The following is a 26,260-nucleotide window of genomic DNA, read 5'->3' as shown; positions in this document are numbered from 1 at the left end:
TGTTATATGAAACGACGATGGAGGACAGTCACTGACTACACAAGGGAGTTTATGTCCTAAAACAATTCAGCAAGACAAGAGCTACCAGTCAAGAGTTTCTACTTCACCTGCACTACTTCACTTGCTTATGCTTTTTACGCTGGGAAACATGTAAACTTAATGCTAACAAAACAGTTTGCTGTTTTGCTAATACAGCTGGGGTATTTTAGCATTAATTCAAAATTTGGTCCTTTATTATGTATTCTAATTTTACAAATGGTAACAAAAGTATTACACGTCTGAAGAAAACACACCAAATCACATTTCCAAGTGCTCTTCAAAATACTTCTGCTTTAAAACAGTCTTTGATTATTTTGTGTTTAAATATGCATAATGTGTTTCCTGATTTTCATTAGTTTACAGGAATTGTATTACATCACAAACAGGTTTACCTGCAACGCCAGACACCATTCACTGAAAATGCTCTGTCCTTTCACAGTTTAGTCCTTGATCTTCACAGGTTGATTAACTGCTTTTCTTCTGACTTCTACTATTCTTTGAGTCCCACAGTATAACAACATTAAAATACACCAAAAATAATAAAAAGTGTAAGCAAGAAATAACAGACACAGATACAGGGAATAAATCGGGTAACCTCTGTGGAGGATGCACTGCAGCACTCATTAGAGACAGGATGCCCATCAGGGTTACGGAAAGAAGAAACTGTAAGATAAGGAATGATGTATTAGCTAAGGGTGATTTAACATCTCAAACGAGTAAGCTGTAACTTTTCTTACTTGGGTATGCTGTATTCTTCAATCTATACATAGATGACATTGCAGAAAAAGAAATTATAGCACACCTCTACACTGACATAGTGTGGCTTTCCCTGTTTGGGGCTTTATGCACAGTTATGGACATAAAACTGGTTTATGCAAGTACTTCCGCACCATGAAGAGCTGCAAGTAAGAATTATAGGAATTAAAATTGCTTACCAGACTCCTGACAATCTTGGGAAATGACTTAAACCAAGAAACATATCCCTTCAGGGAAAGGGAGAATGGCTTCAGCTGCAGGTCCTCTGCCGAAGTCTTCTCAAATATGGAAAAGGAGGCCACGCAGACTGACAGGAATGCCAGCATTGTCACAGTGTAGGCCAGCAGCAGGCCATCTTTCAGTAGAAGAGGCAACATACTGTTAAAACAGAATTACCCACAGAAGTGAGTACACATTCTGAGTTATGTTTCAAAGAATGTAAAAAGAAGAGGAAAAAGAATACATTTATACTTCCTAGAATCAGGGAAGAACACAGTTTTAAAATAATGTTAATAGTGTCCAACTCACCTGAAAGTTGATACAAGTAAAAACCAGGTAGCCATAAAAGGGATTTCATTTATGATTAAGCAGACTGGGCTAGAATGAAAAGAGGAAAAACAGATGTGCAAACACTGAAGTGACAGCCCTTCACCCTCAACCTTTCATATGGATGCTGCACTCCCACTCCTCTGGGAGGCAGGGCAGAGCCCTACTCCCCACCAGCACAGGCTCAGAAAATCCAGGAACAGGCAGCGCCCAAAGCGCTGCATCCTCTGCTAGGGCACCCTGCTCCCCCCAACGCCCCACTGAACCCCAACGTGCAAATACTCTGCCCCGCGTGGGGGTCTGCAGCCGGAAAGTCGCTCAGCAGAACCCTTACAGCGCGTACCACGGGCGCCCACAGCCAGCCAGCTCTGTGCAAGGCTGCTCGTTGGCTTTGAGGAGCACCCGCACTGCAACCTCTAGACAACTGCCTACAGAGACAACAGGCGTTCTCTGACCACCAGTTTAGCCCTCCTGTCAGGCGTGAACGAGAAGCGTTAAGAGGGCTGCCTCTCCAAATCTTCCTTTATCAAACATTACTTTCAGGTACACGTAGGACATCCACGCAAAAAAGCAAAGCTGCTGACTGTCCCTGCTGCCCTCACCTCCTTTGGGGCAGCGGATGGGAAAAACACACCTTAGTGACAAAGGGAGAGAGGGCCCCCTTTACCGTCGCCGTTAGTGAGGTATGGATCGCCCAGTTCAACTTGCAACGGTGCTCCAGCCTTGCTGGGCCGCTAAGTACGTGTCTCTGCTGTCTACGGCAGCACCGCCTTAACCAACCCCACAGCCAGTCTATCCCTGGGCAAACAGCTATGCTCTGTGCCACGCCGTACTCCAGGAAACGCAGTCAGAACACTGGCCCGGAGAGACGATTGAAGCAGGAGAGACCAGCATGGCTGGTCTCTGTACACTTTCATTTACAAGTTATTCAGAAAAGCAAACGTGTAGAGTTTTTAACATCAGATACATTTGTAAGTGAGAAAGGAGCATGAATAACAAGATCAGGAAAAGAAGATCAAAATAAGTCCACAGAAAAATAATTTACTTACACTGACACTAGAAGAATAGATTTTTCATGTACTTGAAAGGAGAACAGGAAAAATGACAATGCACAACTAACCTTAGAAAAGGAAATCAGAGATCTATTAGTATATGTGACTGCAATGCAAAGCACTGTTTTCGTTTCCCTACCGCCATAGACTTTACATGAATGTATGAGCTAAATGATCTGATTTTTCTAATTAACTGCTACATTTACTCAGTGCAATTTACAAGTACACAGAGCTGCTTCTGTAACCACCTATACATACTAAAAAATACATTGTTTGAAAGTTTACCCAGAATTACTCAGAAAGCACTTGATGTGAAGAGCCCTCACTTGCTTAACTTTACTGACAAGAGTATCTCCACCAAGTAAACACAATATTCACACACAGAAGCACTGGCAAAGTTCAGTCATGGTGACAACTACCCACCTTTGACAAAGTTTTGCTTATCATCATGAACAGCCAATACAGCAAAGTAAACAAACTGTCTTTTTTTCCTACCAAATAAAAACACACTGTAAAACATAAACCAATTCTTAGGATAAATGTTAGTTTTAGGCAATGTTGCGATAAACTCTCAAACATTACTCACATATAATTAAAAATAGAAATTATCTTGTAACTCTTGAAACCTTAGGACCAGCTCCATGTAAGTTTGATTTCAAGGAAAACTGATTTTTGCATGTAAGTCATCTTACTATGCTTAAATTCAGTAATATGACTAAGAAAAAGCAAACATTTGGGAAAATAGTATCATTTTCTTGTCAACCACTAATGAGCTTACAATGTCCATCTTGGGACATTTTTATTGAATTTTGCAGCCAATGCAGTAAGAAAAACTAATACTTTGGAAGCTAAAAAAGAAGAGGAGGAGGAACTCCAACTCTACATGAGGCTTTAATGTGTATGGAATCTTCTAAAGACTCTTCAGAGGAAGATAATAAAAATACAGCACTAAATAAAGAAAATCGGGGCTAAGGGAAAAAGTCTGGATTTAAAAGACACATCACAGCTCCCTGGACATGTGATAGCAAAACACTTTTTAACCAATCTCTTCAGCAGAAACAAGATGGCATTTAACAGTACACGCACTTCTGCGCATTGCAGCAACTGTAAGTAGAACTGTTGGCCGCACACCAGTGCTCAGTGGTGGATATAAAACAAGGAGCAATTAAAAATATACACTTACCAAAGCAAATTTAAATCCTCGGAGAGAAGGCTGGACAGTTAGTTTTATACAAGTAGGAAGCAGGCTCAGGAATGTTACAGCAAAACTAAAGAATTTTGTAAGAAAAACAGTTTTAATACATAAGTAACTGCATCTGTGATATCATATAATCACTTTTGAAAACTACGTTAAATTAGGAATTCAGTTGTGATTTTCCAAAGTACGAAAATCACTCAAGGAGACTCAATCACAAGAAAAGAACAGTGAACGGTCTTCACTGACATAAGTGCTTTTGAAAAAGGAATAAAGCATTTCCATTCATATTTCAGACTAGACCTAGACTTCACTAGGTCACTTCTTCACTTAGTCAAAAAGCAGAACTGTGAACTCTGACTTCTAAGAGGTAATTCTTTGAAGAGGAAAGCATGCACATTTTAACTCAGTTTTAACCAACCAAGTAGCTTACATCACAATATAAACAACCAGAAAATTTTTCAGTCATAAATATTCCAGTACTTGGGGAAACCCTTATCACTTAGAAGAAAAGTACAGTATAGGAAAGAAAACTTTTTTCCAAGATTTCAAACACCACTTCTCATAATTCTTTGACAAAAATTACTCATTTTGCAAAACAAATAATGCAGATAAACTACTTAAAGCACTTCAGTTATGTCTTACCTGAGTTTTAGCTGAGTTTGAGGTGATACTATATTCTTTATCTTTAGAAGGACACTTAGACTGCACCAAATATTGGCTACTTTATCCTGGAAGGAGGGGGGGGGGGGGGGGGAAGGTAATTAGTGATAATTATATTCATTTAAACTTATGTTTGTGACAATAATGGGGCTTGGGAGGTGGGGGATTTGGGGGTTTTTACCATGATGCTGCAAAACAACACTTGCAGATATACATCATATTCTTAGATACACTTTAAATTATTCTGATCTTCAAAAATGGAAAGTTTCAAGAGACTCAATTAAAGCATGTTCTAAAATAACTGAGAAATAGTTCTTCAGCACAAGAGACTACTTCTTAACTCACGAGATCACACATTTTGTGAAAATAAGGCTCTGAAACTATCTGTCCCTGACTAAACACTGGCATATATGAATCTTTTTTCAAATGTGAAGACATTCTGTATACTGTCACATTTCATTACATACCTGAATGTATTTAGCTGTGCTTACTGCTTGCTAGCAGTGACAGAGTTAACCTCTAATAAATCAAGAAGTCTAAAGACATTAGCAGTTGTGCTAGGATCACTTTCAAAATTAAATTTGTAACTACAGCTATCATGCTCATGAAACTCATCCCTAAACAGCTGCTTGAATCACAGCTGTGTAGACATAACAGCAAGAAAGCTACTAGCACCAACAACTGAGCCATCTTCCTCATATGCTCACTAGCAATACAGAATATGCACTTCAAATCTGCTGAGGATTACAAGTGAACAGAGGGTTTGGCAGCACCAGCAAACACACAGGACGCCTACTTAATAGCCAATACGATTTTACAACCATCAGCATTTGTTACTGCTTCTGTAAATGGGAACCAATTCAAAGAACCTGTTACACGCACCCCAGTATAAATTTACTGTGCATTGCTTACGTGGACAATTTCTCATTTTATCTAGATTAGCATCCAGCAAGTCACTCCCCTGATCAACTCAGAAAATATTTGGGCTAATATTAGACTAAAATCCTCAGGCTCTTTCAGACTCATTGGTTATTGTCATTTACAGATTTTATTTTTAAACTTGGTACTGAATAAGAAGTGTGGTGGCCAAAACTATTTATAAATTCCAGATAATTCCCAAGGAATAAGGTCATTGGGTTTTTTGGGGGGCGGGTGGAGGGGTCTTTTGTGGGGCATTTGTTTGGGGTTTTTTTTAAATAAACTAGCAGAGAATACACTGAGAACACTTTGTACCACTGCCTAAATAAAATGCTGCCTTTGGTACATTAGCATTAACTTTTGAAGAAAAAAGTGCCAGTTGTGATATTATTTATTTCTAAAGAAGATTAAAAGAAAATATAAGATGAATCAAACTATGTAAGCATTTGCTTAAATCCCTGTGACATCAAAACGTGGAAATTCAAAGCTTTATTTTATTGGTTAAACTTGGAAGTTGAGAATCTGCTTTTAAAAGTCTAATAAGACTCATGCCCTAATTAGGCAAAACAACAGCAACTCACTGTCACTTGGGAAATGAGTACCCCTTCTTTTATCAGGAAGACTCCTGTGGCATTAGCGTTAGGTAAATGAGTAATTGCTTTACTGGATTAAGGCTGCGGTACTCAGCACCTTGCAGCATGCAAATGGCCATAGCCTGAGGAAAAGTAAAAGCAGGACTGGCCTAAAACTTTTGGAAAATGTTGTGGAAATTTGCACTGAAAATACAAGGTGGGTCAAAAAGGAAGTTCTAGACTGCACCCAAAACACTATTCTGAAATTTTTTTATTAAATAATGAATCCTGTTGAAAAAAGCTGAGCTGAATCAGAGACAGAGACTGAAGCTGGTAACTTTTAAGGTTACATCTTCTGACACTGTCAATTACTATGGAATCTATTTCAATGGAAAAATGTATGGATTGAAGTATGGGTTTGATGATGGGATAAGTGTTGTCTACTCGTATAATATCCTGGAAGATGCCAGCTGAGCTGGGGTTAAATACTGGATTAAATAACTGGCAAGAAATGACTGCTGAAGAAGCCATCTCAAATTACTAGTTCTGTGGTGTGTCTCCCACATGAAATCCCTAAAGGTCACAATGAAGGTTTCTCAAGGGATCTAAGAATACAGAACATTTACAGCGGGGTGGGGGAGAAGAAAACATGCATGCCTCAAACAAGCCTCGGTCAATGGGAAAGAGTCTTCTGAGTACTTGCATGATTTGTTCCATGTCGGTACAGAACGGGAGCCAGCAGACAGCAAAGGAAACCACCACTGTCCCTGCTATTTTAGTCAACAATACTAATCTGCAATCAAGAGAAAAGCTTACATCAGAAAAGATAAATCCAGCTACTGGTAACAAAAGTCAGTTCTTAGTTTATTTACAGCATAAACCTTTTTAAAAAAAGGGTTACAGAACTGAAGTTAACAAATCTAAACAGAAAGAGCTACCAGTACCACAGAAAAAGTTCATCATCCCCAGATTAGTGAGAACAACTCCATGAGAACCACAGAGCCACTGCTGTCAATCTAATCTGGTTGCCCACTGCAGCCCATATTGAATTTAGCTTACAGAATGCAGAGTGTTAAGAAAGGACACCTTAACAGATTTTGCTATTTGTTCAGTGGAAATACATAATGTAGATCTCAACAAGAAATACTTATTTTGTAGGAGAGGAATACATTACAACAAGGTAAGTATCCTCCACTAGAAATTAATTCAGAAATGCCCACATGCAAATAAAAAGAATCACATTCTCAATGCCAGGCTGCCCAGGTGTATTCTTGAGAAAGATAGAACGGTCTAAAGTCACTTACCCCTTTCCTTTCAGTCCCTTCTTGAAGCACTTTCCAAGTAAATAGCAAAAAAAGGGCAGAGAATGGTAGAGTTCCATCTGCTTATAATTTAAGGCCAAGCAAAATGCCACTGACCCCAAAAGGTCCCAGTCATAAGACAAATAAAGTACACCCCACAAGGCAAAGCCAAGGCTCACTGAGTTGTATATGGTTTTTTATGTCAAGGACAAGATACGCATATTAGTACTGGAAGTCAGTAATGAATGCCCTGAGGGACAAGCGTAAAATAGCATGCAAAATACATTTTTCCAAGTTAGTTTTAAAAACACATTGCCAGTTGTGACTATGTTGTTCACAGACAGAAATAATTTTACTTCTATTTAAAGTGTAATATATTTCCAAGGCTTGATTCAAAGCTTGCACAGGCAAGTATAAGGACAAATAGTGTGTGTATGTGTGTGTTAATTATACATGTAACATATATTCAGTCAACCAAGCTTTTTGTGACAGTACTCTGTAAGATGCATCAGGGTAAACATTTTTTTTTTTATTTTATTTTTTTTATTTACCTGATTAAGGATAAAGCTTTCAAGAGCCTCTCCTCCCAAAAGATATGTGCAGAATATTCAAATACGGCAGTATTTAAATTATATATTATTTAGTTCAAGGACTCCTGAGGTTTTTGTGACTATATTGCACTCACAACACACCCTCATCCATGACCAGTTCCCTTAGCTGCTAATACTGTACGAACAATGAATAATAGTTACTAAAAGCAATGTTACTTCCTTATGACTTTGAGAAGAGGTTCCCAAGCTCAGCAGAGTTTGAAGAGACTAAGCTACACTTTACTATTAAATTGCAACAAAATATTAGCTTTGTCTTTTACCGTTATCTTTCCACAATGAGAGAAACCAATAAGACATACTTGTCAGAAATTTCACAATATTTTGTTTTCTCTTTGTCAGTACAAATAGCTGTGACAACACATCACATTCAGATTGTCTACCTTGTTTTCAGCCCACTCAAAATCACCATGTAGATTTGAGATCTCACCAATTTCATATCAACAAATTGTTATACCAAAGGGCTCTGATCTTGCAGAGACGTGCAGCAGCAGTAAAGGTTAAGTAAATCTATTGAATTCTTGGGAGCTGGTCACAGATAGTGAAGTTATTCACGTAAGAGTCACAGGGCTGGAATAGACCACAGGAGACTATGTAGTCCATCTGCCTGCTTCAACACAGTCTCTGCTACGCCTACGTCACCCCTGGCGTGAGGTTTGCTGAACCTTTTCTTAAAGATCTTGATGCTGCAGATTCCACAACATCCACAACCTATTCCAGCATTTTGCTGTAATTAAGGCTCAAAAGATTTTTCCATGGTAACTTCAGGCCATTACTTCTTGCCCTATCCAACATAAGACACACAGAACAGATTATTGCCTTCCTCTTTGTACATCTTTTACATACTAGAAAATCGTAACGCTGTGCCTTCTTCTGACCACCAGCTTCTCTCACCTAAGATGAACTGCGTTCATTCCCATCCCCATTCTTGTAAGTGATGTCTCCAGATGACCTACACCTTTAAAGAGTCAGGCCAAAAATACAATTTCAGAATTCCTGAACTGTAATTCAAATATTCAAGAGCATTATGATTTTTTTTTCCCCTCAAAATCTGCTTTCTAAGCTATGTTATCCTCCAAGTTCACCATGCACTCTCTTGGAAGAAAAACACAAATTAGTAAACTATTTGATTGTCAAAACTTGATTTAGTAGTAGATGCTGAGATTCCTATCTCCTTGGAATACTTAAATATCTACATTTATCACAACTCCAGCATTGTGTCCCTCTGGCTCAACGGCGCTAATCAGCACAGCCTGGAGGAGTCACTAACAGCATTTGCTTGCTGGTGTACAAAACAAGTATAAAACCAGAAATCTTATTTAAAAAGACCCACCTGTGAAGGTGTCTGCCCCCAATATCGACTAGTTAGCTCTGACAGCCTAACTCATATTAGATGACTCGCTTTTAAATGGTTAGGCATTAAGCAAATTGAATCCAGTTTCAAGTAATTGTAAAAGCAAGACAGAACAGCACATTTTATAGAACTGAACATTTTACACAACTACACTTGACGCACTCCTCTGCAGTCTCAAGAAGATCTAAGGTGATTCTCTCTCCAAGCACAAATCACAGGAGCACAAGTTATCATTCTTTTCACTGTCATAGTACCATTGATGTTTTCTGCAATAAAGTGACTGACAGGAATATGAGCTTGAGGCACAGAAAGAATGCTGTTCGTGTTTGGATTGATTTGTCCCAATACCAACTATTTACCTCCAATATATTTCAGACTTACAGTTTTCTTTAATATCTCTGCTTTTGGGTAGGCAGAAGCCCCTGGATGACTTTGTATACAAAAGTAACAGCTACAGACAAGTGCTAAAGAACAGTGTTACTTCGTAAATGGAAATTCATTTCACTGCAGAACAAGGATACTGGAAGTGTCCATGGTCAATAAGAATGAGGCCTGGATAAAGCAGTATGCAGAGAGCACTGGAAACCTGGAAAGAAGGATCGAAAAAGAGGGGCAAAAATAATTATTAGACCTTAGACAGAGGAACTTGTACTACTTCTCCAGTACAAAAATTTGCCCCTCCATGGTGCATCCTCTGTGTAGGAATCTTATTCTCTACAAGTAACCTTCTGTCAGTAATATTTTGAGGAATAAAAAAGGATAAAGATTTTCCATAAATAAGAAAATATTGAACGGAGACCAGCCTGCCCTTTGCAAACCAGCTCAAAGATCGCCCACACCCATCTTAAATCTTGGCACCACTCCAAAAATCAGAAGACTTATTATTCCAAAATGTATTGGTTCTACCATAAGGAGTGTGCAAGACAAAGCAGTTCCTAGATTCCCCCATGTCACAGCACAAATGTTGTTTTTACTACCCAAGTAATAAATCCAGAAAGAAATATAATTCAGCAGTTCATGGCTACTAAACTTCAGAGCACATTGTTATTGAAAGCATTGAAATAATTGCTGTAAGGTAAGTTAATGGCTTTTTTTTATCTTTTTAACTGAAAAGCCTTTAATATGAGATACACTGATTATCATCAGTTTTATGTCAATTGAAGCCATCACGGTGTTCTATAGGTTAATTAACTCTCATACTGTTACATTTCTACCCTGTTTTAACTGTATGTTTTCTTTGGCTTTTTAATTTACACACACACCAGATACTTGCCTTCTTTTTAGTAGATGTTTCTTTCAAGGAAAAACAATATAAAATAACTGCAGGAATATAGACCAGCAAATCAGCAACAAACACTGAAAAATAAAGATTAACTTTACATTAGAATCCTCCCACATACCTCATCTTAATGCTATCCAAGCTGTGTATTTTCATCTGGATTGTGAATCTTGGACTCTGCTTAGAGTTTTAACTTCTTAATGCTCCACATCTTGGTTGTATTTGGTGTAAAAAAAACTCAGACAATAACAACTACACAGTGCTGAAGTGAGACAAGTTGCCTACCTTTGGAACGTGGGGTTTGCATCTGTACCCTCACTGAAAACTTACTTTAGTCATTCAATTCAACTGAAGTTCAGAAGTCATGTGTCTATAGTTTCAGCTGACTGTGCTTTTCTATTGTCTTACGTTGCGTTACAGTACATTTCATAGTTTTAAAGACGGCTCAGGTTTGGCAGTTACACCAAAACTAATTTTTTCCAATTGTTTTGGAAAGAAAAGGAAAAAATATAGACAAATAAACATTAACATGTCAGAAAGTCCTTCAATGGAATAAACTGGGTAGTTCCACTTCAAAGGACAAAAAGAAATAGGTCTACAGAATTTGATCTTGTTAATGTTTCTAACGCTATCATTTCTGATGTCCAAAAGCTGCTGCTTCCATGTGTTCAGCTGTTTTGGCTTCTGGCACAGCCTCAGTCAATAAGGGAGCACACTCTAGTTCCTCACATGCCGAAATGAGAGAAGGCATTCTTAATTCTCAAAAGAAATCAACTACGACTAGATGCAGTCAAGTGGTTTGATGGAACAGATAGTCTGAAGACACAAATAATTAAGAAACTCTAGATTATAACAATCTCCAATGTATCTGCGTGAATTACTGGTGATGTGGATAAATAGACTAAAACTAGTTATTTGGCTTTGATCATCTGCCTTCACCAAATACATGTAAGAGGGTCGGCAAGAAAATAGAACCAGCAGGTTCACCTGCCTAGAATTATGTCCACTCCTGCTCATGCTTAAACCACGAAGTAAATTCTTCTTGAGTGTCATCTTAAGAGCCTGAGAAAAATCTCAGATTATTTCTATAAACCTGTTTCAGAAAATGTCCAATTATTCCAAGAGGGAAAGTATACTTTGCCTCTTTTTAGTCACAGGCTTTGGAAGAAAATGTTTAAAAATATCACTTATTCAGTGATGAATTGTTTTGCAGGCTTAAGCCACAATTAAACAAATATACCCAAGGCGTTAGCAAAACAAATACACTGACACTTAAAATAAAGGTGTAATACCAACAACTGACATTGACCATTCTGAATTATTTTAATGCATTCTTCTAATGGCTACTGTTAAAAAGTGTTTATCAGTTCTCCTAGATCCATCAGTGGTTTGTCAAGTGAGTTGATTTCAAAATTAATAAAGACCATTTCAAGGGTAATTAAGTTCTAGTGATTTTTTTTTTTTTCAATCAATTACTAGAGACCAGACTGAGAGGTTTGTGAAGTACAGAAAAGCTATTGATGAACAACAAATTCTGCTGTTGCAATCAGAAAGTATTTTGTGGAACTCTAGTGTTATGCAAAGCAAAAGACAGATTTAAAATGAAAGAAAATAGCAACAGGATAATATGGCATCTGCCGTCACTTAGAGAACAAGAGCTCACTGGCCACATTGTTTGCTGTCCTACGGACACAGCTACTGAATTGTTATCTACAAATTTTTTTCTGCATTTGTTTTATCCTTTTTTTTGTAGAAGCTGTTCAAAATAATCAAGTGGTCAGAAGAGTGAGTGCAGGAAAATTAAATTTAGGATAAAAGTGGTAAAATAAATTTTTACATTTTTGTTAACAGAAGTTTATCTCTAGAAAGTGGTGACCGTTTGAAAGAAAAGTGGCATCTTTAAAAACATCAAATACCTCTCCCTTTCACATAAAGTATACAGCTCATACTAAAGATCCCTGAGACCTCAAGAGGCTGTTAAGTCAGTGAATGCCAGTCTACATACAAAATAATTTTACAATAAAAACCAAGCTAAGCTGAAAAGGAAAAGTATATTTATCAGAACGGAAAGGAAAACAACAATACTATTTTCAAAATTAAAAAATGGGTCTATGCTACCAAAAAAAAAAAAAAGTAGCAGCTTTGTTTTAGAGTTTTTACTGAATCAACTGGGTTGAAAACTTGTTCGCATATTTTATATTTATCAGCTTCACAAATGATGGCAGAAGAGGAAAGAACACAGGAGTTTGGTTCATAAATGGACCTGCAAAGCCACCCAAGTTAAAGAACTGAGAATAAACTGGTGAAGACAGAGGCTGCATGATATTAAACATGCTAAATTAGTAAGCAAGACAAATCTGTACGATCATCCTAAGGAAATATAATTTTCCTACCTGTTGTACGCATAAATAACTTATGCGGCTGACTCTCATACCCCCGAGATGTGTGCAGAGCAATCCAATCAGGATTTATTAACTTTGCACTGTAAAACAAAGTACAGACACATCAAAATGTAGACAGTTCTCATTTCCCTTTACACTCCTTTCAGCAATAAAGATGACATGCACAGGAGCATATTCCAAGAATTAAGATGAATGAGAAGAAATATTTCAAAGAGCAATAGTGATCAATTAAATATTTTCCTCACCACTAGATCAGTTTACACTATAGACTTTAGCTGCTCTTTCACAATTTAAAAAAAAAAAAATCTTTTACAACAGTAAAAATGGAATACAATATTTATTAGGATAAACCACCTTCAGTCTAGTTCCACCAACTTTTAAAAAAACAATTGTAAATACCTTTCATACTTAAGTATTAAATATAAACCATTTACAGTTCACATAGATGCCCCACATAACTGTGCCTGTGCACTTTAACCTACATTCTTATTCCATAAGTCTCATTCCAACAGCAGTAAAGCCCTTGTGGAAAAAGTATTCCAATAACAGAATTCTATTTACATGATATCCAGTCATCAAATGTCACTTGGGCTCTCAATACACGAAAGCTTTCCCATGCAATGCACCCAATTCCTACAGCACTTTTCTCTGTGCATCACTGATCCAACAGTGGCTTATGTGGAAAGCTAAATATCCAAGTCACACCTAAATCTGCTAAAATTTCCGGACCTGGCAAAAAGAAAAACGTAACCCTTCAGTCCTCCTTGCAATAATTACAAGGCAGAAAAATAGCAGTATTAGTTTTAAGCAACAGGGATACACATAAAAATCTACTTCCCCAGCTTTAAGGTAGCAAACAATACTTTCCATTTCATCAGCTGCCCAGATTGGTAGTTTTTAGCTACTAGTTTCTCTCCCCAGGAGACAACAACAAAAAGAAAAGAAGGGGGAAGAAAAAAAAAAAGGTAAATTTGGTGTTTTGTATGCTCCACAGAATTATTTAAAATAAAGAACTTACATGTAAGCACACACAAAACTGTGATAGGCAGTAAGAGGTGGATAATCAAGGCCCCAGTACAGTAGATTGTTATCACTTGTATTGAAGTACCTAAAAAATAAAAAAATTTAAAGAAGGATCTACATTTCCAGCTTTGTTTCAGCCCAGAGAAAAGGCTGACTATTAAACCAAATATTTTTATCAACATATTCAAAATCCAATATAGAAGTTAGCAACTTCTCTAGCTACCTGCTTTATTTTACTTCACACAAAAAAATCTCAAGCAACAAAACAAAAGCAAAAGTGCTTCAGAGTATACTCACTGGTGTTTGCAAAACAGATTTTTAAAAGCTGCTAAAGCTTACTTACCTGGAGAAGGAAAATCCTTGACGTGAACAGACTTTGACAAAAATCCAGAGACAAAGACAAAGCCTGCACAAAAATAGCTGTACACATCTACTGTAGCTCTAGATTTATGTGGTAGGCTTTGCAGGTCCTTACCTCCACCTACAAACCAAACCTACATTTTTTCATGCACGTCAATTATTCCAGAAGACAGCAGTCAATTTGCCAAAAAGGAAATAAAACAAATGCAGTTAAAAGGAAATTTCAAAAGAAATTGAATTCACTAGTGATTTTTCCGTATATTAATCCTAGATTCCTTCCTTCCCAGACTTGGACAGCATATTTAATATGCGACAATGACTTCTGAATAGTTAAACTTTATCTGCTACTCTTAGACTGTAATGTAGCAAGTTGTGAACTGCTTCTGTTCGACAGACCTTAATGTGAAAATTCTGAAAAACCATCTGTTGGAAGTTATACTGCTGGAAAGCAACTGAACAGAAGTGGGGAAGGGTGGCATAAAGATATTACACAGACAAACAAAAAGCAGCATAGGTCTGAAAGAAAACCATGCCACAGCAGGTGCACCTAGGCAATTCTGTCAGCATGAACGTAGGAGTCAGGGGGCTAAAAAGTTCCTTAGAAGGCAACACCAAGTTATCAGAGTAACACCTCCTGAATAACCAAGACAAGGTCATGAACCTCAATCAGATACGTCAGTCACAACCACTTTACCTACTTCTGCCTCAAAACTCAGGTGGACCACATGAGAGAAAGGAAAAGGATTTTCCCATTTGTAATTATTTTGTGTCGGTATTTCTATGGAAGGCTAGCAGCAGTGAAAATTAAGTCACCTGTTCCAAATGAGAAACAGAAGGTTTTACCCAAGGAAAACAGAAGTTACAGAAGTAAGGCATCAGACCCTTTACAGCTCACAGTGAAACAGAATGACTAGTCTACTCTAACTGCCAAGGGGCAAGGTCTTGGCTTTTCCAGTTTCTCTCTTCAAATGCAGCCAATTTTTGACATTTATTATAGTAAATGATATTTCCTGAATTCTTTATGAGCTGCCTGAAGTATCTTACGAACTGATGATAAATCATATTTCTTTGAGTTGCATCTCTGCTTCTTATCCTATGATTCAAGATTGCTCATGCCAAGGCAGTTCAGATTCTTCACGCAGATCGCGGTAGTCTGCAACTTAGTAGTAAACTTTCCAGTTTTGTATTATTTTTTTTTCAATTTTACCCTTCATAAACCCATAGTTGCAACAGAAAAAACAATGCTTGTATCCAGTAATATTTAGCAAAAACCCCTTCACAATTGTAATTAGCAGTATAATAAGAAAGTATATTCTTAAAGTAGCCTTTAATAAATAATGTCAAGGCTCTAAAGAATAATATAAGAAAAGAAATATTTAAATTCTGGCCTCTGGCTCAGTTTCCTTGTGTGAGATTTCTCTAACTACAAACCATACTGTAGTTTACTGCAGCATTATTTTTTTTAATATATCTTCGTTTGGGATCAAAGAAAATAAGCATGGAACATGGAGCTATATTACCTATACATGCCTGTTTAACAGTAAACATGACAATTAAGTCTGTGAAAAGATCAAGAGATCTTCTAGGACTATGCCCTCACGAGAGAGCTGCTCTCTGTATCTACCTAGACAAATTTACAGAAGAACATGTGCTTGCTGCATAGACAGGTTTTCTAAATACTAAACAAATAGCAGCACTGTAAGTGATTAGAATCTCATCTTCAAATTTGAACACTATTTTTACATGCCAGAGTAGAACATCTTTTCACACTGCGTATTTCTATAATACGGGAGGGGAAAGACAGCTTAGTATTCTAGAATGTAATGCCTTGCATGTCAGCCAAGATGTTCTCTTCCGAACGCCCAAAACTGAACATGACTTCGCTGCATTAGAGATTCAATTCCCAAAGCAGATCCAACACAAAAAACTTTTGTCATAAATAAAATGAAGAGCAAATACAACAAGACTGAGATGCCCAGCTAGCAGCCCATAGGCTAATTCTAGCCTGCAATATAGTTTCATCTGGCCCCTGGGAATGCCTAGAAGTAACGACTGCTATAACTCTTAATTTTAAGTACATATAGTTCCGCATAGCAGAGTGGATCAAAGCTGCCAACTCTATTATTATGTTGGCTCTCCATTATCCCAACTCTGATACAATGAGGGGTTTGGATATCCCAGAAAAACGTAGAACAGAAATGATAATATAGATACAACACGATGATCTGAAGACACAATACAGAGTCATCTGCAGAGTTCCACAGAGTGCCATACTTTCAGAATTGGCCCCACGTATATTTACAGAACTACAATTGCATTAATATTCTATTCTATCATATCAGTCTGTTCCCCAACAGAGAGCAGAGGAAAAAAATTACACCAGACAAACCAGAATGCCACTATCCCTGTTGGAAAATGACCTGGAGTTCCAATGTATACCCACTTGTGTTGTAGCATATATATGGACTAAATAATTTTTACCGTTCCATGCAAGCTCCAAGGAATATTAGGAATAATTTAAAAATAAATAAAGTATTTGGAATAATTTTCCTACTGTTTTAAGTGATCTCTACAAATTAACTATCCTTACATCTAGATCCCAGGCACCTACATTTTAAAATCTATATTAAGAACACAGGTGTGAACAATGAACTTGCAGGTGTGAAAAAGAACAGGTGCCTCCAGCACAAGAATCCAAGTTTCTGCATTTACTGTCGTGCCCTTGCCTTTTAGCTTAGGAGATATAAGCAGAGTTCATTTTGGCTTTGTCAGTGCTGATAATGATGAAAGTTTTTATGCATTAGAGAACTGGAACTCAGGAAGCTGAACTGATTTTTTTCTAAACCAGGAAAACAAGCTTCTCTATGATCTTTTATATAAGCCTGCTAAAGAAATTGCTTCTTGATCTTTCCAGTCAATTCAAAACAAAGCTGGAGCTTCAAAACAGAGACACCTACCAGTCAGAATATTTTGTTATACAAGCTCATAGCTAGCAAGTCAAAGTTCCAAATTTTAGCTTTTTTCTTTTTTGTGAAGAAAATGGTACCTCAGTCTAAGAACAGGGTGATAATATATTACTACAAAAGGGGTTTTAGAATAGTTCAGAGATCAGTAGATGTTGCAGAGGTCTTAAACTTAATGGTATATTAAAGTAAGATATGAACCAAAGTTTCATTACATTTACCCCTTTGTAACCTGAACTACAATAGCACTACATACCACTGCCTGATGGGTAAATTGTAAGTAACTTCTTGCCAGTGTCTCTGAGCTTCATAGTCTCCATACATCGGTGGTTTTCCTGCACCTAAAGAGAGATGACAAGAGTATTTATGAATTTATTCGGTTTACACAGACTGCTCTTCCTCCAGATATGTATTTGCGCATTAACTTATTACTAATTTTATTCTCCATTCCTCTATGATATTTGAGAGCAAAATAGAGACCTCATCTGCTATGCAGTCTAACAGGGAGGAAAAAAAAAAAAAGTTATGCATTCCTTTGGCTTTCTGGATATTTCTGCGATAAGCATTTATCAAGATATTCCACTGTGAAGAATTGCTTCCTCATATGACAAAAAAAAAAAAATCATTTCCAAGTGTAGATGAAAAATGTGGCACCTTCTCTGAAATAAGAAAATGTACATAATGGACATCTTACACTGATTTTGTGTGAAATACTACACTTCCTTAGTATATAGTAATTGACAACGTTCTCATTTGTGTTTCAGCCATGTTGTGGTACCTTGCTATTAAAAGTAACAACCAGCCTTATTTTTAAATTTACTTACAATTAGGACCTGCTGCAAGTCCTCCAGTTCCTCTCCCTTTCCTCTGCTGCCTGCTTTGCAACACTAGCAAGAATACTGCATCTGTCCCTTTCCCCATGATTCTTAATAAAGAGTTAAGATGAGCTATTTACTAAATCAAGCCATTCAGTACACAGAATAGGTTTAGAATAATTTTTTCTTATAATCTACAAACCTTTCTAAATAATAACTGCTCCATTTTGGCTTACAGGAATTCTCTCTCACATTTTTCAACTGAGTGATTGTTATGTAGCAGTTCTGCAAAATGAATTATGTTAAAGGACACTTGTTATACATGCATACATAAGTCTCTCAGGAAACTAAGATTTTTTTTTTTTCCATAGAAAAAAGCTTTATCAATACAAATACTTCAGATGTCTACTCATAAACAATTCCCTCAATGTAAGCCTTACTCTGATAATGGCAGTATGTTAAGCATCTTTATCACAGAGTTTATTTACTTCTATTAACCTGTGCTTATTGAGAACAGAAATTGGACTGATAGTACTTCCAGCAAAATATTGACACTAACCAGACAGAGATTTAAGAGTTTCTTTAAAATATAGGAAAGCCATCTATATTTTTTCACATGATCTATGTCTGTGGGAGTCACACAAGCTCAGATATGTACTATTTATTCCTGGGTAGTGGAGAGAACAGATTATTTCCACTAATTTATTCCTGGGTAGTAGAAAGAGTAGATTGCCTCCGCTATATGACACATTGAACTAAAAGTTTCCCAAATAAGTGAGGTCACTGGAGAATAGGAGTTTTATCAGTGTCCATTCTGTAACTATAAATCTAGTGGAACAAAGAACCTGTCATAGGATTACTGAAATACAAAAATAGGCGTTATCCAAATTTTAGAGTGTGTGTTTTCTGTATGTTTGTGTGTATATACACACACATTTTATTTCAGCTTCTCCCCCCCCAAAAAAAAAAGAAATTAATTGGCTTCAGAATGATCAAAAGAGATGTTAATCCAAAGGTTCGATTACTAAAAGCCAAATACAGAGACTGATCACACATCAGTTAGTTTGAGAATTCAAGTTTAGCTTCCGTCTACAGCCAGAATCAAGTATACAGCCAAACAGAACTCAGAATTAATAAAAATGAAGTATTTTATTTTAAAAGGGTCACAAATGCTTTAAATTTAGGGTGGTCTTATTCAGTTTTACTGTTACCTGGAAATAGACATTTTTAAGTGTTTGAAGGTGCCTTTCAACATGGGCATTTAGCTTCCACTCATTTAGCAGGAGTTTGGCAATGCATTAAAAAAAATTATGCTTTAATCTATGAAGCCAAATTTTTCCCCAATAATTCTCCAAGACCAACTGATCTAAGATCATCATAAATGGTAACCTTTCAAAACTAGGTATTAGTTATCTGCTTTCTCACCATCATGACCCTAATTCCAGAGGCAGATCCGAAAGCATGCTAGATGGCAAGCAACAACAGAATGGAAATGATACAGCGATCCAAGACTATACGGTAAATGAGGGCAGAATTAACCTCCTTGCTTCTGGCCATCCGTGCCACGCACGGTTTCAGAGTATGCCGAATCAGCATTTCTACCAGAGTCTGCTTCAGAGAAGTATGACTACTTCTAATCCTTTGCTCAACTTTATTGCATCGAGCAGCAGTGAAAGCAAAACAGCCACGTCAGTTTAAACACTACTCTGCCCAATTTTTTTTCTTGTTCCTGTCATTAAAGGTTTATTACATCTGAAGGAAGTCAAAGAGGAAAAAAAAAATTCCAGTGTACTTTTGCATTTGACAGCTCTTCCTAACATTCAGATTTGTCTTTTTTTCAGCCAGCCAATGCTCAAAGTTAAGCACATGCTTTAATAACTTGCTGGATTGGATCAGACCAGACTCAGCTTTTCCTATTCCAAAAGAAGTTATAGGATCATTGTGTAGGAAACAAGACTGTTATTTTAGTTCAGGCATTATTTTAAGACTCTCTTTCAGAATCTTGATTGGTATGAAATTAAATCAACTTTAAAAAACCTAGTTAGCAATGTCATTGTAAATACTTGCAGTGCAACAGAAAATTAGTATTGTGTGGCAAAAGACAGGGTGTTTGTTTTCCTGCCTATAGGTGGGTAAAAAAGAGCCTCAGCTACCAACAGAACAGATCTCTCATAATGGCACTTTCAGAAAGCAAACTCAAAATAAAACAAGTGTGCAAGAAGGCACGCATGCAACTTATCTTCAAGCAAATTCCTTCAAATAGATGAAACCCAGGAGTTACCAGTTTAAAATCACTAGAATACTACTTGAACAGCTCCAACTACTCAGGGGATGAGACTCCCAATTGCCTTAACAGAAAACCAGAGTTGAATTTGACTGAGCTTGTGATTCTTTTAGCTGATGGGGAAGTAATGGTTCATTTTTTTTTTTTTTTAATTTGCAGAGAGCAAGCTTTGTGCAAGCTTATGCTAAGTGTAGGAATGGCATTGAGAGGTTTGGAAAAAAAAACTTGCTAGTTCTTTGCAAGCATTATGAGATGGGGAGGAGAAAAACTCATCCATTAAAAGAATATAGCTCTAGTTCATGCTGTAAACAATCTGAAGGAAGTATAGCTACAAGGCAGAGCGTAATCGTTCACTCCACGTCACCTTTACAGTCTTCATTATCACCAGTACAGTTTTATCTAAATATAAATTAAGGCTATATCTGTTATAGAACTTAAAGGACAAAATTAAACAAATGTACAATTAGACTGCAACAGTATTCTGCAGCTACTGAAACAACAAAGGCATAGGGGTAAACAGCCAGCTGTTCTTTGGCTCCTCCTAAAACATTACTAACAGTCACCCCTCTTCCCCACACCCAAAAAAAAGTTGTGGTCGGTTTTTTTCAGCATTTTGTTCCAAGCAGCTGTGACATTAATCATCGCACACTTCAGAAAAATAAGAACAAGGTATTATATGAACCTTCAGGAAATAGAGAGGCACTAAAATATGACAATACTTGAAAAAACACATTGCTTCCTATTCAAGATTTTACATGCAAGTTTATTTTAATTTATCACAAGCTCCATAATTCACCTTCATGTGGTTGTTTTACAGACCATGAACATGTATTACCTGAATAAGAACCAAGCGATACAGTCCAGCGTACAGTAAGTGCTAGTAAAACAGTAATTGTCATTAAGCTCCACTTCTCCATAGCTGGTCTTTGTAACAAGCCAAAAGGTACCTGAAAAAACACCATAAACATCGCTACAATACTGTCCATGTTTTTGTTCCTGAGGCATTTAATGGTACTACTGATAGCACCAGTTTTCTCCCCCCACAGCAGCATTCTGTTACTATCTTGCGTCTGGAAGCTCACTACGATCAGGAGGGGTTTTCAGTACCGGAGAATTTCTAACCATGAAGCCAAATGCTGCCCAGAAGCAACTTCTCCCACTTCTGAGCTAGAAGCTGAAAAGGCATCTGACAAAATGCATAAAAACAGCAGCAAGAAGGGTAAAAGATTTCAAACCACTTAAGAGAATTCAGATGCCAGATCAACACTACGCTGTACATACACATACATACTTAAGCTTCACCTTAATAGGCTCCACACAATTTGTTACACAAACATGTAGCATGTTTTACCTGTGAGTGACAAGAGAAAATTCTACAAGAGACCGGTAGAGAAGATTGTAGTGGTAGTCAAAATACTTATGCCATGTCTGTTAAGTAGCTTACAAACTAGTATTTGGCACTGAACAAGAAAAACCTCTTCAAAGAGGTCTATAAAAATTCCTAGATTAATAGCTCACTAGGAAAAAAAAAAATCTATCGTTCATAAGCACACAGTTTTAAAAAGTGAGTAAATGTCTCAGTATTAAGTTAATGCCACTTATTTTCTTGATTGAGAACACCACAGTCAAATTATGCAAAAGGCCGATCTGGTATAGGCTTCTCTGTTGGTTTAAACATACTCAGAAACTATTTAAAATTTAACTATGTACTGGCAGGTCTTATCGCTGGACCAGGTATTATTGTCTGTTCTCCTGCAGCCACTATAAAAGCACAGAGCCCACCATAAACTCTGTATCACGTGTTCTAACTAATTCCACAGGAATACAGTCATGAGCCGGCACATAATCAAAAAATTAAATGCATACTGCCGACCTAGGAATGCAAACATCTGGCGTTAATGATGAAAAATCCCTGATCTGAATCTTACTTCAGTCTCCCCGATATTCAAAAGGGGGCCTGAAATTCTACCTCTCCCTTCCCAAGCATAAGCACACTATCCCTAGAGGATATACCAGATGAAACCTACCAGGCTCAAGAGATCTTCTCCATTCTTCTACCCAAAAAGGCAGGAGGACTGATCTCCCACCGAGCTTGCTTGACCATACTAAGGATCCAGTAACAATAAGAAACATTGCTAGATCTGCGAAGTTAAAGGCCACATTCCTCAAACTCAGAAATCAAGAAACAGGAAAGTAATGATGTTGCCCTATGCAAAAAACACTAATTACAGAATATGCAAACTTTGACCCAGAGAATCAAAAATATTTTAGCCTGAGTTAGAAAAAAATTGAAGAAGAAACTACTCCAGTCTTGACAGTGAGAGACAGCAGTAAATCCATAGGCTGTACTTCTGCCAAATCAGCAGCAGCAGCACCATTCCCTCCCCAGTCAGCAACAGATACATTACAGAAGAGTGGATGAGTCTGGGTACAACTGCCAAAGACTTTCCTTGCAGAAGGGGCAGCATCTGACTTAAGTGACTTTAATATACTTGCCACTGCCAAAAAAAAGCAGCAACAACAAAAAAAACCCACAGCAGCAGTACTGAATTGCTGTTTTCGTAACAGACAAGCAACATCTAAGACATGTTTCAGTTATTCTGCTCAAACTAAATCCATATTTATTTACTATTCACAGAAAGGTATGACCCACCACCACCACCAAGGGGGGGGGGGGGGGAACCACAAACTTACTTCAACAATATAAATCTATGACAGCAGTAGATCACCATCTATAGGTAGAAACGTGAACACTGATATTTGCATGCTTTCAATGGTACACCTGTGCCTAAACCACAGGCTAGGCACATTTATCCAAATAAAAGATACTGAGGTCGACTCTATAGATGATTTTACCCTAAGTGAACTCTCGTGCCTCCTAAACTTGGGTCCAGTAAGACCTGGGCCCTATATGACTTCCAAAATCAAGTGTCACAGGCCTGGCCTTTCCCTTCTGTAAAATACTCACACCTGCCCTTCCTTTCTACCTCCAGTTAGAGCAATTATTACTTAATGGTACCTTCTCAATTCCTACATAATGCCAGTCTCACCTACAGACAGACTCCCCCATCACTGTTCCTCTCATTTACTTCTGCCATTCCCTGTGCTTGGAGTAACTGTCATTTCCTGGGGTATGGAGTTCCTTCTTCCTCTCCTCTCAAAAGCGGTTCTTAAAATATTCTTTCCTACTTCCTTTTCATCTTTAATAATTATTCCATACCTCCCGTAACAAAACCCATGCTTTTATTAGATTCTAAAGCATGGCTCTCTAGTTTTTGTGATCCCATGGGTAACAACATTAAACAAGTAAGACTTTTCAGGAGATGACAGAGCTGGTTTGGCAAGTGTCAAACGTTTTACCTTCTGCCTCTGGATGAGCAACACCAGAGGGTCTCTCAAGGGAGATGCCACCTATACGCATAAGGTGAAAATCACAGCTCCAAAAAACCACATCCTTCCACGCTGCCTACCATGAAGATTCAGATGAAGAGCACCGATAGAAACCACCCACTCCTTGCCAAAGGGAAGCTTACGAAACTCAGTCATAGATGCACGGCCCTTAACATAACTCGTTGTTTTAAAAGAGATGTCAGCACGCAGCTCAACAGCGTCCTTTCCTTCCTCAAAAACGCAAAGAATTTCATTTGCTGAAGTACAAATGAACATTCTACAAGCCTACTGTCTCCCTACTCCTCGTCAGAAGAGGTGTTTATCCCTCAATTTTCCTCACACCCCCCCCCCTCTGTCCCCAGCCTCCTCAAAGAGAGACACGAGGCTCAGCTGCTGCAGGAGGACTTTGCCCTGCCCCCCCCCCCCCCAGCCGCGCTGCCCTCACCCACCAGCGCCCACCGACCCGACCCTCAGCTCCCTCCCGCCTTGCTCCGGGCCACCCCCCGCTTCCCCTCAGCCCCCCTAACCGCCTCCCGTACCCCCGGGGAAGGGACGGAGGGGAAGGGAGGAGCGGTACACCGGACCCGCGGGCTAACACCACCCAGGCTTCACGCCCCGTCCCGTCCCCTCAGGTCCCGTCCCCTCAGGTCCCGTCCCTTCCCGCCGTTAAACTGGCGCGAGCCCGCGGCTCCTTACTGGACACAACCGGCGCGCACGCGCTTCCGCCTTCGAAGCGGCTTCCGGCCCCCGCGCGCGCCCGTAAGGCGGCGCAGGCTGGGCAGCGCGCATGCGTGTGAGGGGTGAGGCGGTTGGGAGGGGAGGGGGGGGTGTTGCGTGTGGTGTCTGCGCATGCGCAGTTCCATCCCGCGGCGGGACGGCGGCTGCCCTCGGGTGGCGGTTGGCGATCGGGGATCGGACTTGGCGGGAGTGTGTGTGGAGGGGGGGGAGAGATGGATGGATGGAGCTGGGCCGCGGGGCTCCGGTCCACCTCGGAGGTCTCAGGGAGAGACGGCTGGACGAGCAGCTGTACCTCAGGAGACATGGCAGCGCTCCTCGGTGCTCAGCCGCTGTGGAAACGGCGGTAGCCCCGCGCGGGGGCCTGCCCCGGGCTCGGCGTTACCCCGGCTGGTGCTGTCAGAAACGGATGCTCGTTCATTGTTTTTTTTATTTTTTTTTTTTTTTTACCCTGCTCACATGCATCCCTTCATGGCGCCTGTAGTGCTTATGTCTCACACTTCGCAGCGGTGAAAGGAAGTGGGAAAGTGTAATAGTGGGTATTATTGGTGAAAAGCATAGTCTTGACACACGGGAAGACCAGCTTTTTATTCAGGCGACGAATCTAAGTGTTTGGGGTTTTGTTTGGTTTTGCAGAAGGAAGGGAGCAGCTGGAAGACTTGTTCTTTAACCGCGCCAGAGAGCTGGGAAGCAGCTCCTCAGCCTTTATGTCTGGGAGACAATACCTAGGAACCAACGTGAAGAAGAAAGATCTTGGGCACCATAGGCCTCACTTTTACAACCTTTCAGTTTTACCCTCTTTGATTCTCTTTAAGGTCTTGACAAAGTACATAGCATAACATAAATGATCCTAGATCATCTTTAGACAACCCTTACCGATTCTTAAAAGTGCGCTCTCTGTTTTTGTTTAGATTGCTGTGTTTTTCTTCTGGTTGTGTGTCTCACTGAGGTTGGGATATGAAATTTAATAGAAAACTGACTATTTTTTACAACTGACACCACATACTGAGGATTTCATGACCAGACCTTCCAGGTGAACTGCCAGCGGTGCTCTCCTTGGACTGGAATCCCAGGACTGCAGGTGGTAAAGGATTTAAACCCAACTGGTACAAAATGGAAGTATGGTCAAGAAGTATCTGATGACTTACAATAGAAACGTTAAAGCAACCAGAGATGATAGGAAAACAAAATTCTTCATAGATTTTTTTTTTTTTTACATGTGCATGTGCTTTTCAAAATACATAAACATTAGGCAATGTACAGTATTGCATACCCCCAGAGATGGCTTTTCTTTAAGTTCTTCCAATGCAATAACCTACAGAATACTAATTTCCACTCTCCCAACCATTCTTCAGTTGAGTCCCCTTTACTTGGACGTCCCGGTCCCTCTTACGCCTGCTGTAATTTCAGCATTCTCGGCAACTGTCACTTGTGAGTGTTACCTCAAGCAGGATGGTATGAAGAGGCCAGAAGTTTGTGGTCTTATACAGGTAAATGTAAAAATCACAGTAGTCTGCTGGCCTGCCAAGGTGTTTGGAGCCATAATCCTATTGAAAATGGCCGATTACGATCATCAAATTTTACATGTTTTACCAAAATCTGTTAATCACTCATATAGCTGCTAAAGAAAATGCTTCCAGTTTAGGATAGTAACAAGATCCTAAGGGATGTCTGGAGGTGACAAATCTGTAAAATAAGCATGGTCCTAAAAATTCATCAACTACAGAGTAAATTAGAAGATGGGAAGAGTTACGCCTCCTGAACCCCAGCAAGGCTTTGGCGTGGTATATGACACTGAAGATTCGCGGTGCAAAGTGAATTCCCAGCTGAAGCCAGGGGGGAGAATCACCAGGGCAGATTCCTATTTCAATTTTTCCTCACCCAGCCCCTTGCTCCTTTCCTTCTCCTCTTCCCTCCAGGATTTCCCATGCCTGGCATTCCCTAAAGCCTGCTCCCAAACCGCAAGGCCAGGGAACGCAGCACAGCAGTACTACGCCACCCCCAA

General features: G+C 38.9%; 1 protein-coding gene across 2 annotated transcripts; it reads right to left on the bottom strand.

Moving 5' to 3' along the window:
* Window positions 1-203: 203 nt before the first annotated feature.
* Window positions 204-24,301, bottom strand: ALG6 (ALG6 alpha-1,3-glucosyltransferase). 2 transcript variants are annotated; one of them, XM_052800954.1, is made up of 15 exons: window positions 24,217-24,301; window positions 20,966-21,077; window positions 17,288-17,372; window positions 13,704-13,793; window positions 12,677-12,765; window positions 10,278-10,360; window positions 9,526-9,590; window positions 7,046-7,231; window positions 6,399-6,534; window positions 4,234-4,319; window positions 3,577-3,661; window positions 2,391-2,461; window positions 1,324-1,392; window positions 975-1,173; window positions 204-702 (listed from the first exon to the last, which is right to left on the bottom strand). In XM_052800954.1, the coding sequence occupies exons 2-15, from the start codon at window positions 21,045-21,047 to the stop codon at window positions 505-507; spliced, it is 1,524 nt and encodes a 507-aa protein (XP_052656914.1). In that variant the 5' UTR covers window positions 21,048-21,077; window positions 24,217-24,301; the 3' UTR covers window positions 204-504. The 2 variants fall into 2 exon arrangements, with proteins under 2 accessions (XP_052656914.1, XP_052656915.1); XM_052800955.1 differs by lacking the exon at window positions 24,217-24,301 and adding an exon at window positions 24,060-24,174.
* Between the last annotated feature and the right edge of the window lie 1,959 nt (window positions 24,302-26,260).

Source organism: Harpia harpyja, chromosome 11 (genome assembly GCF_026419915.1).
Source record: "Harpia harpyja isolate bHarHar1 chromosome 11, bHarHar1 primary haplotype, whole genome shotgun sequence".
In the NCBI taxonomy this organism is placed as follows: Eukaryota; Metazoa; Chordata; class Aves; order Accipitriformes; family Accipitridae; genus Harpia; species Harpia harpyja.
This window is presented reverse-complemented; position numbering and strand designations above follow the sequence as displayed.